The sequence below is a fragment of the Perca flavescens genome, chromosome 5 (genome assembly GCF_004354835.1).
Source record: "Perca flavescens isolate YP-PL-M2 chromosome 5, PFLA_1.0, whole genome shotgun sequence".
Lineage (NCBI taxonomy): Eukaryota > Metazoa > Chordata > Actinopteri > Perciformes > Percidae > Perca > Perca flavescens.
The window spans coordinates 38,269,297-38,284,296 of NC_041335.1; the positions used below are offsets into that span (position 1 = coordinate 38,269,297).

General features: G+C 44.0%; 1 protein-coding gene across 1 annotated transcript in view; it reads left to right on the forward strand.

Annotated features, from left to right (window-relative positions):
* snrnp200 (small nuclear ribonucleoprotein 200 (U5)) overlaps window positions 1–15,000 on the forward strand; it is a 92,001-nt gene that overhangs the window by 43,123 nt on the left and 33,878 nt on the right. Inside the window, exons 20-29 of the mRNA XM_028579270.1 lie at window positions 1,091–1,288; window positions 3,023–3,175; window positions 4,574–4,654; window positions 5,263–5,346; window positions 7,209–7,315; window positions 8,286–8,404; window positions 10,427–10,581; window positions 11,316–11,505; window positions 13,301–13,474; window positions 14,687–14,847. Of these exons, the coding sequence (XP_028435071.1) occupies window positions 1,091–1,288; window positions 3,023–3,175; window positions 4,574–4,654; window positions 5,263–5,346; window positions 7,209–7,315; window positions 8,286–8,404; window positions 10,427–10,581; window positions 11,316–11,505; window positions 13,301–13,474; window positions 14,687–14,847 (1,422 nt within the window). The remainder of the gene's footprint in view (window positions 1–1,090; window positions 1,289–3,022; window positions 3,176–4,573; window positions 4,655–5,262; window positions 5,347–7,208; window positions 7,316–8,285; window positions 8,405–10,426; window positions 10,582–11,315; window positions 11,506–13,300; window positions 13,475–14,686; window positions 14,848–15,000) is intronic.

Sequence of the window (15,000 nt, forward strand, 5' to 3'; positions counted from 1 at the left end):
CACAAGTTCACCATAATCTCCAAAAGAACTACTTCCATGTGCTCCCTGGTTTAGAAGAAGTCTCCCAGCTGATCCTAACAGCCTTTCTTTTACTGTCTATGGAGCTAGCTGACATGATCTACATATTGACATATATATAATGGACCAGTAGACCCAGTGTCTCTGGACGGAGACCAGTGAAGGATGTTAGAAGTCACTTTTCCGGTGATCTCTTGCTTTACTGAGCAGCCTCCAACTGAGAGAGACAACGTAGATGTGACGTGAGCAACGTGTCTGAAAGTGTGAAGTCTTCTGGTAGCTGTGAGAGAGAAATCTCAATCATTCCCAATCTCACAGAGACGGAGAGTGTAGGTATATGTAAGGAGATAACATAGACACAGGCTAATTACTGATCACTAACATGCTAGTTAACATTAGTAATTAAACCTAAACAGCTAATGGAAGTCCAAACTGCCTGTGAGCTTCTCCTGTACTATACGGTAATTCCTCTACTGTGTGACAGTAAGTCTCGTGGTTATGACCCAATCGTTAGCCTATTGTTATAAAAGCGTCTGCTACGGAGCCATAACGTGAGCTACAAGGTAATGGAGCCTTTTATACATTGTCGTGTTTCTTTAGAAATAAACAACTAACAAATAGAGTCTTTAAACGCTTCAGATGTAAAGTTATTCTCTTCAAAGTGACGTCATAATGAATGGGAGTCAATGGGATGCTAACGGGAGGTGATGGCCAGGTAGCAACAAAATGGCGCCATCGGAGGTTTGCGTTCTGAAGCGAAGCTTGCCCCCCCTTGGATCTACATCTGAGCTACTGAGCATGTGCGAGTGCAATCAAAGATAGTACAGAAGAAGAAGAAAAGAGGTCTCACTCTGTAGCTAAAACAGAGACCAGGTGAAAAGAGGATCTGCAGCAGTGAGAGAGAGCTGCAGCAGTACAACAACAATATGGTGTTTTCTGATAATTAAACCATGTAAACCTATTCTGGTACAACATTAAAATACAATTATGAACCTGAAAATGAGCAGAATACGGGCGCTTTAAGTGAAGCATCTTCAACCACTGCCCTTTGTTGTCTTATTTGTTGTGTCAGGATGCTGTGAACTGGCTCGGCTACACCTACCTGTACGTACGCATGCTCCGCAACCCCACCCTCTACGGCGTCTCCCACGACGACAGGAGTTCAGACCCGCTGCTGGAGAGACGCAGGACGGACCTGGTGCACACGGCCGCCAACGTCCTGGACAAGAACAACCTCGTCAAGTACGACAAGAGGTCCGGAAGCTTCCAGGTATCAACATCTAGAAGTCCTCGGCTTTTAAAGGAGAGCCGATATCTCCCGGTTCATACCTGGATTCTGAGATTCTGCTACCGTCTGTGTGTGTGTCTGTGTGTGTCTCTGTCTCTGTGTGTGTCTCTGTCTCTGTGTGTGTCTCTGTCTCTGTGTGTGTCTCTGTCTCTGTGTGTGTCTCTGTGTGTGTCTCTGTGTGTGTCTCTCTGTGTGTGTGTGTGTCTCTGTGTGTGTCTCTGTCTGTGTGTGTCTCTGTCTGTGTGTGTCTCTGTCTGTGTGTGTCTCTGTGTGTCTCTGTGTGTGTCTCTGTGTGTGTCTCTGTGTGTGTGTGTGTCTCTGTGTGTGTCTCTGTCTCTATGTGTGTCTCTGTGTGTGTCTCTGTCTCTGTGTGTGTCTGTCTCTGTGTGTGTCTGTCTCTGTGTGTGTCTGTCTCTATGTGTCTCTGTCTCTGTGTGTGTCTCTGTCTCTGTGTGTGTCTCTGTGTGTGTCTCTGTCTCTATGTGTGTCTCTGTCTCTGTGTGTGTCTCTGTCTCTGTGTGTGTCTCTGTCTGTGTGTGTCTGTCTCTGTGTGTGTCTGTCTCTGTGTGTGTCTGTCTCTATGTGTCTCTGTCTCTGTGTGTGTCTCTGTCTCTGTGTGTCTCTGTGTGTGTCTCTGTCTCTGTGTGTGTCTCTGTCTCTATGTGTGTCTCTGTCTCTATGTGTGTCTCTGTCTCTGTGTGTGTCTCTGTGTCTCTGTCTCTGTGTGTCTCTGTCTGTGTGTGTCTCTGTCTGTGTGTGTGTGTCTCTGTCTGTGTGTGTGTGTCTGTGTGTGTCTCTGTGTGTGTCTCTGTCTCTGTGTGTGTCTCTGTCTCTGTGTGTGTCTCTGTCTCTGTGTGTGTCTGTCTCTATGTGTGTCTCTGTCTCTGTGTGTCTCTGTCTTTGTGTGTGTCTGTGTCTCTGTCTGTGTCTCTGTCTGTCTCTGTGTGTCTGTCTCTGTGTGTCTCTGTGTGTCTCTGTCTCTGTGTGTCTCTGTCTCTATGTGTGTGTCTCTGTGTGTCTGTCTGTCTGTGTGTGTCTCTGTGTGTGTCTCTGTGTCTGTGTCTCTGTCTCTGTCTGTCTCTGTGTCTCTGTCTCCATGTGTGTCTCTGTCTCTATGTGTGTCTCTGTCTCTGTGTGTCTCTGTCTGTGTGTGTGTCTGTGTCTCTGTGTGTGTCTCTGTCTCTGTCTGTCTCTGTCTGTGTGTGTGTCAGTCTCTATGTGTGCCTCTGTCTCTGTGTGTGTCTCTATGTGTGTCTCTGTGTGTGTCTCTGTCTCTGTGTGTGTCTCTGTCTCTATGTGTGTCTCTGTCTCTGTGTGTGTCTCTGTCTCTGTGTGTGTCTCTGTCTCTGTGTGTGTCTGTGTCTCTGTGTGTCTCTGTCTGTCTCTGTCTGTCTCTGTGTGTCTGTCTGTCTCTGTGTGTCTGTCTGTCTCTGTGTGTCTGTCTCTGTGTGTGTCTCTCTCTATGTGTGTCTCTGTCTCTGTGTGTGTGTGTCTGTCTCTGTGTGTCTCTGTCTCTGTGTGTGTCTCTCTCTCTCTGTCTCTTTCTGTGTGTGTCTCTGTCTGTGTGTGTGTGTGTCTCTCTCTCTCTGTCTCTGTGTGTGTGTGTGTCTCTCTCTCTCTGTCTCTGTGTGTGTGTGTGTCTCTTTGTCTAAGACGCGCCTGTCTCTTTATATTAGTATTTATAATATAATATATATTTTTCTTTTTCCCCCGAAGGTTACCGACCTGGGACGCATAGCGAGTCACTTCTACATCACCCACGACTCCATCCAGACGTACAACCAGCTGCTGAAGCCCACGCTCAGCGAGATCGAGCTCTTCAGAGTCTTCTCCCTGTCCTCCGAGTTCAGGAACATCACCGTCAGAGAGGTACAGCGGCTCTCCAAATCCATTTCATTTGAATGATCCGGTATCGATTCATGGCTTATGATACATGTCTGTATCATAAGAAACTATAAGACCTAAGGTATCCCCCGGTAACCACTACAGAGTTTCCCACAGACGATGACAATTTACTGGCAGTGGTGTGTGGTGCGTAATGGCCGGGTGTAGGAATAATGGGTTCAGTTATAAACCAATGACTACATAACACTATCAGATCATTTAGAAAGAAATAACTATTTACATAGCTAGCTCTGTTATAAAGACAGTCCTTCGCATAATCAGCCAAAGTTTACAAAAAAGCCGCACTTTCGCCGCATAAATTGCAGATTCCCGCGCAAAACATGCGGGGCTTGCATGATTTCATAATCCCCACATTTTCGTTGCAAAAAAGTCCCATTGACTTTGTCCTAAAATGTTGCGTTTACTTCACACAAGAACAGCCACTTTCCCCTGTTGCCATTAGGGGTGCACGATATTGAAAAAATGTGATATTGCGATATCGATATTAATTTCGATATTTTTAAACATATGTAAACTTACCGAGTTCATGGGAAAACGCATCAAAATAGATTTCATACCTGCAACCTTTTGAAGGGCTGAAAAAGGTGACACATCTCTACCCCCCACCCCCCGAGAAGGAAATAAAGGGAAATAGACTATTTCACGGTGCTAAAACGGTACATTTAAAACGGTGCCTGAACTTAAAGAATTATATATATGTATTTAAAATTAAATGGTTTTTTAAAAATGTAATAACAATAACTTACAAAAATAACTCTTCACCAGTAAATTCCTGTTAACGACAGAAACTCGACGAAATCACTGTCTTTTCTCTTTTTCATCAAACACCAGTTTTTGCAAGTTCCCGCAATTTCATTGCATAAAATTGCATTAATATCATATAGCATAATCCATTGCATTTTTTAAGAAAACGTGCCGCATAATCAAGGATTTTTGCCTGCAACAATCACAAAAAAACTCGCCGCGGAGAGGGCTAACGACTAGAGATGCACAGATTACAACTTTCTTGGCCGATACCGATTTTAGCCAATCGTGAGCTTAGAATAATAAGGTTCTATCTCCGTTTAGGGTAGTTCTGAGATATTGAGCATCAAAGTTTTTACATCCCAGCTATTTTGTGAGATGGAACCTTTTTATTTTATTAATAACTAAGAAAATATTTTTTTTTACAAAAATAACACCACACGGGCATTAATAAACACCTAAGGGATCAGATTATGTCAAAAACTCAATTTCAGCCAAAAGTGGAGATAGAACCTTATAATTCTAAGCTCACGCAATTCCGATTTCATTCAAAAATGTAAAAAGAAATCTCCCTTTAACGTGCGTCCTGAATTTAAACGCTGCCTTGTTGTCTTTCAGGAGGAGAAGCTGGAACTTCAGAAGCTGCTGGAAAGAGTTCCCATTCCCGTGAAGGAAAGCATCGAGGAGCCCAGTGCTAAGGTAGTCATAGCAACACAGACGGAGGCATTTTAGGAGTTGACGTTTTGGGCTCTTTTTTTTTTTTTTTTTTTTTCTGTGTTCTTGTCAATGTTATCGACTTTACTCCATCTTTTTTTATTTTTTTTTTTTTGGGGGGGGGCATTTATTCCCATGTTTTATCTTGACATTTTTTCAATGTTGTGGGCGTATTTCAAGTTTGTTTTTTGACATTTGTGACGCTTTTTCCAACATTTTGGGCACTTTCTCACAAAGTTTTTGTCTCTTTTGGACATTTTTCTCCATTTTCTGACATTTTATAGACCATTCAATTGATTTTCAATTAATCTAGAAAATATTCTGCAGATTAATCTAAAATGGAAATAATCGGTAATTGTAGCCTTAATGTCTCCTTCACACCCGTCTCCAGACACTCTAACACTCTTCTGATCGAAGTAAAGGCTTTTATTTATGATGCCACCGCAGTTAGTATTTTATAAAATGAGTTAAAGACGATAGTCGTGGCTTTTGTGTTTCTGTTCATTCTGGTGTGCAGAGAAGTTGTCACTAAGTAGCTTTAATTCACTTGGTAATGAAAAGTTGTTTGTGTGTTTTGTGTCTTGTCGTTCCAGATCAACGTGCTGCTGCAGGCGTACATCTCTCAGCTCAAACTGGAAGGCTTCGCCCTCATGGCCGACATGGTGTACGTCACACAGGTACGCCGCGAACTGGCCTTTACGACAACTAAAGGAGCTGCTTTCAAGTCTGAACAACCGAGGCGGGTTTGATGTGACTTTTATGTCAATCTACATCGACATTTGTCACAATTATGCGCTGGTGGGAGTTAGGGTAATGGGGAAAAATGAGTTCAAATATCCAGTTTTTTTTTTTTTTTTTTTTTTCCCACCTAGATAAATTCAAAAACTGGATCTTTAAACTGTTTTTCCAATTTTCTGTTTTTTATCAGAAATTGAGAAAATTGAGAAAAATTACTAAATTGCGTCTGAGCTCCAATTATTCATAATACTGCCGTGGTATTCTCTTCCTCTACTTTGCAGAATATGCAGGTTATTAACTGAATATGGACCAAAAAAATAAACAAACTGATAGACTTTTGGGTCAGAGGTGCAACTGATGGTTTCGGGGGGGGACGAATACCATGGCAGTATTAAATAATTGGAGCTCAGACGAAATTTTGTAATTTTCTCAATTTCTGATCCTGTGAATAAAAACTGAAAATTGGAAAAGCTGTTTAAAGATCCAATTTTTTAATATGTCAAAGCGAGAAAAAAAAATGAAATTGGATATTGGAACCCATTTTTCGGTTTTTCCAACTGTCCGTTTGTGCTTAGAAAATTGAACTGATGAGCGTTACACGGACCAGTTGTCCCGAGACACAGACAGTAACCAGGGTTCATACGTTTTGAAAAAACCTGGAAAACTTATGGAATTTAAAAAATGCAAATTCCAGGCCTAGAAAGGTTTTGGAAACCTAAAAAAAAAAACAGAAAGTTTTGGAAAAGTCATAGAATTATTTTTTCTTCTTTTTTTTTACACAGCATAACAATATGTGATTAATAAATGTATTTTCACGTGGTCTTAACCTCAGCGTTGTATTCGGGGAGAGATATTAAGAATCCCTCTATGATCCACAGACATTATCATTCATTTATAGTTAAACCTCTGAGGGTCAACTTTAACACTGATTAGTATTCTTATTGGAGAATGTCGACTGACATTTTCAGGAACACATAGTCATGGAAATTTGCTGAAAAGTATTGGTTAAAATGCGTATGAACCCTAAGTAACATTACAAACTGGACTAGGCCTACAACATGGGGCAAGTCAATAGAGGGAGAGGGAGGGGTTAGACCTAATTAGTGTATATGCTCATTAATGTGACGGCTGCCGTTACACAAACATTTTGAAATAAAAGTGAAAATGCTGACTTCCTCCATAACCTCCCTAACTTTAGTGCAGCAGCGTGCTGCGTCTGATGTAGAGCTGGGCGTTTTTTTTTCCCCCTAAAAAACTTGATTTTCGATTCGATTCCCCCCCTCTTCCATTTTAAAACGAAATAACTGCGAACTGTAAATATATTTTAAAAATGTATATTTATTGTATTTAGTTAAAGTGCATCAACATTGACAAAATTGCAAAGGCAAACCCTTTCTCTAAGTGAAAAGTCACTGTGCAGTGTGCAACAAAGATTGTTAAACATCCAAATTATTTAAACTGTATTTGGACTGAAACTAAATCTAAAAAAATCGATTTTTGGAAAATATTAATCAATGTGACCTACCAACTCGATTTTTAAATAAAATAATTTTTTTTTCCAAGCCCTAGTCTGATGTAATCGTTACTGGTCTTTTTACGCACGCGGGTCAGTTCGAAACCGCCCAACAGGAGTCCGATATAGGCCACTTTTTAAAAAGGTCAAAATCTGAAATCTGAGAAACATACAAATTAAGCATTTAGACTTGCGGTGTGAATGCAGCCAATATAAATGTTTTTTTGAGATATGAAAGTTTGTTTTTGAAATAAAGTTTTAATAGGATTGTTAATTATTTTGTGACAGAGTGCTGGAAGATTAATGCGGGCGATATTTGAGATCGTTCTCAACAGAGGCTGGGCTCAGCTGACCGACAAGACCATGAATCTCTGCAAGATGATCGACAAGAGAATGTAAGTCCGTCTCTCTTTCCTCCAGCAGCAGTGGCAGCAAAAACTGTCCTGTCCTGTTGGTAGTGTCCTGAGGAGTGTCCCAGGACAGTCAGACACTGTCCTGTGACACCCAGACACTGTCCCGGGACAGTTTGTCAGAAACTGTCCCGTGACTCTCATGACTGTCCTATGACACCCAGACGCTGTCCCGTGACTCCCATGACTGTCCTATGACACCCAGACACTGTCCCGTGACACCCATGACTGTCCTATGACACCCAGACACTGTCCCGTGACACCCAGACACTGTCCCGTGACACCCAGACACTGTCCCGTGACACCCAGACGCTGTCCCGTGACTCCCATGACTGTCCCGTGACTCCCATGATCCTCAACAATTCCAATAAAGAAACGATTCTGATGGAATTGTAATTTTTTAAACGATTCCGATTTAGGAATCGGTTCTCGATGCCCAACCCTAGTCCTGTGACACCCAGACACTGTCCCGGGACACCCAGACGCTGTCCTGGGTCAGTCAGACACTGTCCCGGGACACCCAGACGCTGTCCTCGCTCAGTCAGACGCTGTCCTGTGACTCCCAGACACTGTCCTGGGTCAGTCAGACACTGTCCCGGGACACCCAGACGCTGTCCTGGGTCAGTCAGACACTGTCCCGGGACAGTCAGACGCTGTCCTGTGACACCCAGACACTGTCCTGGGTCAGTCAGACACTGTCCTGTGACTCCCATGACTGTCCTGTGACACCCAGGTAGGACAGTGTCTGGGTAGGACAGTGTCTGGGTATCACAGGATAGTGTCTGACTGTCCCGTGATACCCAGAAACTGTCCCGGGACAGCCAATGGAGTCACAGGACAGTGTCTGACTGTCCCAGGATAGTCAGACACTGTCCTGTGACTCCATAACTGTCCTAGTGTTTTTGTCCTCAGAGGCAGGCCACTGATGTTCTGAGTACCTGTTCTCGTGTTTCAGGTGGCAGTCGATGTCTCCGCTGCGACAGTTCAAGAAGCTTCCAGAGGAAGTCATCAAGAAGATCGAGAAGAAGAACTTCCCCTTTGAGCGTCTCTACGACCTGAACCACAATGAGATCGGTGAGTTTTCTAGTCGCTGGTTCATTTCCAGGATAGTTCGGTCCCGCTGGATGTCCATTAGCTTTCTAACCCTGGAAATCCAGAGTTCTCGCGAGAGCACAATTGTGATTAGCTCAGCGAGTCCCTGTGGCATTCAGTAATGATGCTCATTAACTATGCCCTTGTAGCCGAGCTGCACCAATCACATCGGTGTATCTGAGATAGGCGGGCCAGAGGCGAGCTAAACCGATGACGACAGCGCTGCGACATCCAAGTCATTAGTAAACATTGCAAGATGGCTACGGATGAACACCGGTTGTTAGAAACGGCTTTGGCTGCTACAATGAACGAGTTAGACTTGGCTTTTTATCTAAAAGAGGAACAGAAGACGGTGCTCCAATCCTTTCTTTGCAAAAATGATGCATTAGTTGTTTTGCCAATCGGATACGGCAAGAGTTTAATCTACCAGTTAGCTCCTCTGTTAGCTAAGAGTTTAATCTACCGGTTAGCTCCACTGGTAGCTGAGAGTTTAATCTACCAGTTAGCTCCTCTGGTAGCTAAGAGTTTAATCTACCGGTTAGCTCCACTGGTAGCTGAGAGTTTAATCTACCAGTTAGCTCCTCTGGTAGCTAAGAGTTTAATCTACCGGTTAGCTCCACTGGTAGCTGAGAGTTTAATCTACCAGTTAGCTCCTCTGGTAGCTAAGAGTTTAATCTACAAGTTAGCTCCTCTGGTAGCTAAGAGTTTAATCTACCTGTTAGCTCGTCTGGTAGCTAAGAGTTTAATCTACCAGTTAGCTCCTCTGTTAGCTAAGAGTTTAATCTACCGGTTAGCTCCTCTGGTAGCTAAGAGTTTAATCTACCGGTTAGCTCCACTGGTAGCTGAGAGTTTAATCTACCAGTTAGCTCCTCTGGTAGCTAAGAGTTTAATCTACCAGTTAGCTCCTCTGGTAGCTAAGAGTTTAATCTACCAGTTAGCTCCTCTGGTAGCTAAGAGTTTAAACTACCGGTTAGCTCCTCTGGTAGCTAAGAGTTTAATCTACCGGTTAGCTCCTCTGGTAGCTAAGAGTTTAAACTACCAGTTAGCTCCTCTGGTAGCTAAGTGTTTAATCTACCAGTTAGCTCCTCTGGTAGGTAAGAGTTTAATCTACCAGTTAGCTCCTCTGGTAGCTAAGTGTTTAATCTACCAGTTAGCTCTTCTGGTAGCTAAAAGTTGAATCTACCAGTTAGCTCCTCTGGTAGCTAAGAGTTGAATCTACCAGTTAGCTCCTCTGGTAGCTAAGAGTTTAATCTACCAGTTAGCTCCTCTGGTAGCTAAGAGTTGAATCTACCAGTTAGCTCCTCTGGTAGCTAAGAGTTTAATCTACCAGTTAGCTCCTCTGGTAGCTAAGAGTTTAATCTACCAGTTAGCTCCTCTGGTAGCTAAGAGTTTAATCTACCAGTTAGCTCCTCTGGTAGCTAAGAGTTTAATCTACCGGTTAGCAGCGTTACATGCGGTTAATGTCAAGTTTTGAGGAGAATTTGAATGATGCAGCAAGGCAGACCTGCTCGGTTCTTTCAGGAAATGATTGAAAAGATTTATAAAGAATATGTTTAGGACGTTTCCTCTCTAAGTGGGAGGTTTTGGGACTGATTGGTGGGATTGTCGTGGATGAAATTACACACCGAGATACACTGGTAAGAGCCAATGAGGTGTAACCATGTATCAGCTCATTTAAATAGCTCACGTTACTGGATTGTGTGACCAGTTAACTTCATTTAATATTGTATGTGGCATTTTCTTTTGCGGGGTGCAAATGTTCCACCAAAACCAGTTCCTTCCTGACACTATTTAACAGAGCCACCGTTGCAGCTTAGCCCCGCCCCAAGACGACTGTGATTGGTTTAAAGAAATGCAAACATCCCAGTGTGTTTTCATCTCCTTATCCCAGAATGCATCTGGGGATTAGCCACAGACCTTGACTCCACAGTGCTGTGTAGGTAGGTCTGGCTACGCAAGGCAGCCCGGAGAGTAACCAGAAGCCATGCTTTTTTAATTTTTCAGGCGAGCTCATCCGAATGCCAAAAATGGGGAAGACCATCCACAAATACGTCCACCAGTTCCCCAAACTGGACCTGGCTGTCCACCTGCAGCCAATCACGCGCTCCACGCTGAAAGTGGAGCTCACGGTCACACCAGACTTCCAGTGGGATGACAAGGTCAGTGGTTGGACCCACGATGTTCTCCGAAATAGGGATGGCTATCTTTGGATTTTATAGATACTACTACTCTCATTGGTTTAAGAGGTCTGTGTGTGTGTGTGTGTGTGTGTGTGTGTGTCTCTCTCTGTGTGTCTCTCTGTGTGTGTGTTTCTCTGTCTGTGTGTCTCTCTGTCTGTCTCTCTGTGTGTGTGTGTGTGTGTGTGTGTGTGTGTGTCTGTGTGTGTGTGTGTGTGTGTGTGTGTGTGTGTGGGGTGTTATCTCTAGGATTTTATAGATACTACTACTTTTATTGGTTTGAGACGTGTGTGTGTTTCTGTGTGTCTCTCTCTCTGTGTCTGTGTGTCTCTTTGTGTCTATCTCTCTGTGTCTCTGTGTGTGTGTGTGCGTGTGTGTCTCTTTGTGTGTCTCGCTCTCTGTGTTTCTGTCTGTCTGTGTGTGTGTCTCTCTGTCTGTGTGTGTGTCTCTCTGTCTGTGTGTGTGTTTCTGTCTGTTTGTCTGTGTGTGTGTGTGTGTGTGTGTGGGGGGGTGGGTGGGTGGGTGGGTGGGTATCTTTTAGGAATTTATAGATACTACTACTCTTCTTGAGTAGAGCTGGGTACCGAATTGAATAACTTTTTAGGCACAGACTGAATCAATATTTGCCATATTTTTCAATAAAAAGAGAGAATGAATGTAATCGCTCCGCCACCTTCGAAGCTGCCTGTAAAAACCCAGCGTTTCCTCCCCCATAGATTCACGGGTCCTCCGAGGCTTTCTGGATCCTGGTTGAGGACGTGGACAGCGAGGTCATCCTCCACCACGAGTACTTCCTGCTCAAAGCCAAGTACGCCCAGGACGAACACCTGGTGACGTTCTTTGTGCCGGTGTTCGAGCCTCTGCCGCCGCAGTACTTCATCCGCGTGGTCTCCGACCGATGGCTCTGTAAGTGACTTCACCGAGACGCTCGTCTACGGCTTGGTTTGACATTTCCACGCTTTAAAATGTGTAATTGTATCTTATGTATTACAGCAGGGGTGTTAAACTCAACTTCCCAGAGGGCCACACTGGAAAATTAGAATCACACCAAGGGCCAGACATGTTTAGTTTATTTACAGGTTTTGTGTCATATCTCACTCACAGTTTGGTCGACATAAAGTCCTAAAGACGTCGGCAGAAAGTTCCTCGGCCATCATAGAAAAGAAGCGCCCAAAAACGTGGGGGGAAAAAAATGACAAATTTTGGCAAAAGTGACAAAGATTTGAAAATATTACAAAAAAATCTGCAAAAATGTGAAAATATTACAAAAAATTCTGCAAAGAAATTCTGCAAAAGTGACAAAAAACATCAAAATATTACAAAAATGTCGTCAAAAGTGACAAAAACTAGGTGGGCCAAAATGTATTGTGAACTTAAATTGATATGCGGGCCAGATCATAATCTGCGAGTGGCCGGATTTGGCCCGCGGGCCTTGAGTTTGACACGTGTGTATTACAGGGTTCTCCCGTCATTAGAGGGGTTAGGTGCAGCAGCCGAGCTGAGTGAATGTCACTTTCTCCGATCTAATGACTGGAGTTGGACTTGTTTTAGCTTTAAGTTTAGTCTTGGATCTCTTTAAGTGTGATGTGTGTATTATCTGCTCGAGCTTTTCCAGCGTTTTTAGACTCAGATATGGAGATCATAACCGTCCTAAATGATGTGAAAACCAGACACAAAACTACACAGACAGAGACACACATACACACACACACACACACACACAGACAGAGACACACACACACACACACACACACACACACACACACACACAGACACGCACAGAGACACACACACACACACACACACACACACTCACAGACACACACACACACACACACACACACACAGACACGCACAGACAGAGACACACACACACACAGACAGACAGACAGAGACACACACAGAGACACACACACACACACACACAAACACACACACACAGAGACACGCACAGACAGAGACACGCACAGAGACACACACACACACACACACGCACAGAGACACACACACACACACACACACACACAGACATGCACAGACAGAGACACACACACACACACACACACAGAGAGACACGCACAGACAGAGACATGCACAGAGACACACACACACACACACACAGACACGCACAGAGACACACACACACACACACACACAGAGACACGCACAGACAGAGACACGCACAGAAACACACACACACACACACACACACACACACAGAGACACACACAGACACACAGAGACACGCACAGAGACACACACACAGACCGACCGACACACACACACACACACACACACACACACAAGACACATACACAGACAGAGACACACATACATACACAGACAGAGACACACACACACACACACACACACACACACACACACACACACACACACACACACACACACACACAGAGACACAAACAGTCTACAAAGTATGCTGCCAAATATGCGCCCCTAAGTCTTCCACAAAGCGAGGAAAAACACTGTATTACTTATCTTTTTAATCTTTATTTGTATATGTTACTCATCTTTTATACTATGCTTGTGCTACCTCTCCTGATTGGGTACTAGAGAGAAACCTATTTATGATTTCTCCTGCATGTCTGGCACACATTGCCGACTTGACAATTAACTTGACTTGTGTCGTAGAACTCACACAATGTTTTTTTTGTTTCAACAAACTTCTTTTTCTTGTCAGCGTGCGAGACTCAGCTCCCGGTATCCTTCCGTCACCTGATCCTACCGGAGAAGTACCCGCCCCCGACGGAGCTGCTGGACCTGCAGCCTCTGCCCGTCACCGCTCTCAGAAACTCAGCCTTCGAGGCGCTCTACCAGAACAAATTCCCCTTCTTCAACCCCATTCAGACACAAGGTACTTACTGGGGATTTGTCTGATCGCGCCATTGACCAACAAAAACCTGGTCTAAAGTCAATAACGCAGCATTTCATTGTTATTTTAAAGGTGCCCTGCCATACAAAACCATTTTTACTTGTGTTTTTTGAAATCTGTCAGGTCCATATGTGTGTTTGTGTTATGTTGTGAATGTGAAAATGAACTGCTACCTCCTCTGTCAGCTCTAGACACTGAACAGAAATAAGCAGAGAAATCAGACCAATCACAACAGCTGGTCAGTCTGACATCATGCTGCCTGAGCTCATTACTATTCATGAGCTCGCCCAGTTGGGCTGGGGTAAAGGATTCTGACAGCCAGGCTCTCATTGGCTAGCTGTTAGCCAATCAGATTCAAACAACTTAGCTTGTTGAATATTAATGAGAACTGGCAGAAATCGAGCCGAGTCTTCCTGCAGGCTTTCTACACCACGCTAGAATGGCTTGAAACAAGGTAACCATGGTTACAGAGTCCATGGTAGACCTTCAGACATCACCACAAAGTCAGGAAATATACGTGTGGTAGGGCACCTTTAACAGAGCATTAGTAAAATGCTCCTAGGCTCGTACACAGCGCACGCACACTATGCTTGTTCCACACACAGGGACGCACAGCAGCACACACACACACACACACACACACACACACACACACAGGGACGCACAGCACACACACACACACACACACACACACACACACACATGCAGAAGATTACAAAAAATATATTATGGTGTAAATCCTCCATCATAACAGCTAACACTTATCGATTAGTTGATTTAATTGACAGAGCTGTGCGCTTTGAGAGGTGGCTAAGATTAGAAAAGCACAATATAAATGTAGTTAATTAACCATCTGTAAAACTGAGTTTCTCCACAATTAATCCTGCAAAAGCACCACTTTATATCTCGTGTTTACCATAAATGTGCTCAGAAGTTTCTTGGAAATAAGTAATTAAGCATGAATAAGCATAAAAAATGACTTATCAACTAAAGAAATCTTAGTCGACTAAGACAAAATCGACCAATTAGTCGACTAATCGACACTTTTTTCAGCCATCAAACTAGCATAAGTGGATTTGGACACGCCCTAAACACACCGGCACCGGGCACGCGGCGTCACACAGTGCATTTACATCGTTGAAATGGGGCCCTGAATGTTTTCTTGACTTTGCCGTATTGTTTCTGCTCCTCCAGTGTTCAACGCCGTGTACAACAGCGACGATAACGTGTTTGTAGGCGCTCCCACTGGCAGCGGGAAGACCATCTGTGCGGAGTTTGCTATTCTGAGGATGCTGCTGCACAACGCCGAAGGTCGCTGCGTCTACATCACCCCGATGGAAGCTCTGGCCGAGCAGGTAGCAACTCCTCCGGCACCGGGCGGATATCTGGAGCATTTACTCACTGTTTACACCTCCGAGCTGGAGACAGACGTGGCCGAATATAGCACGACCACATCACTATTTCAGATATATTCAAAGTGGGGAGGATGGGGGGGAGCGGATCGGGAC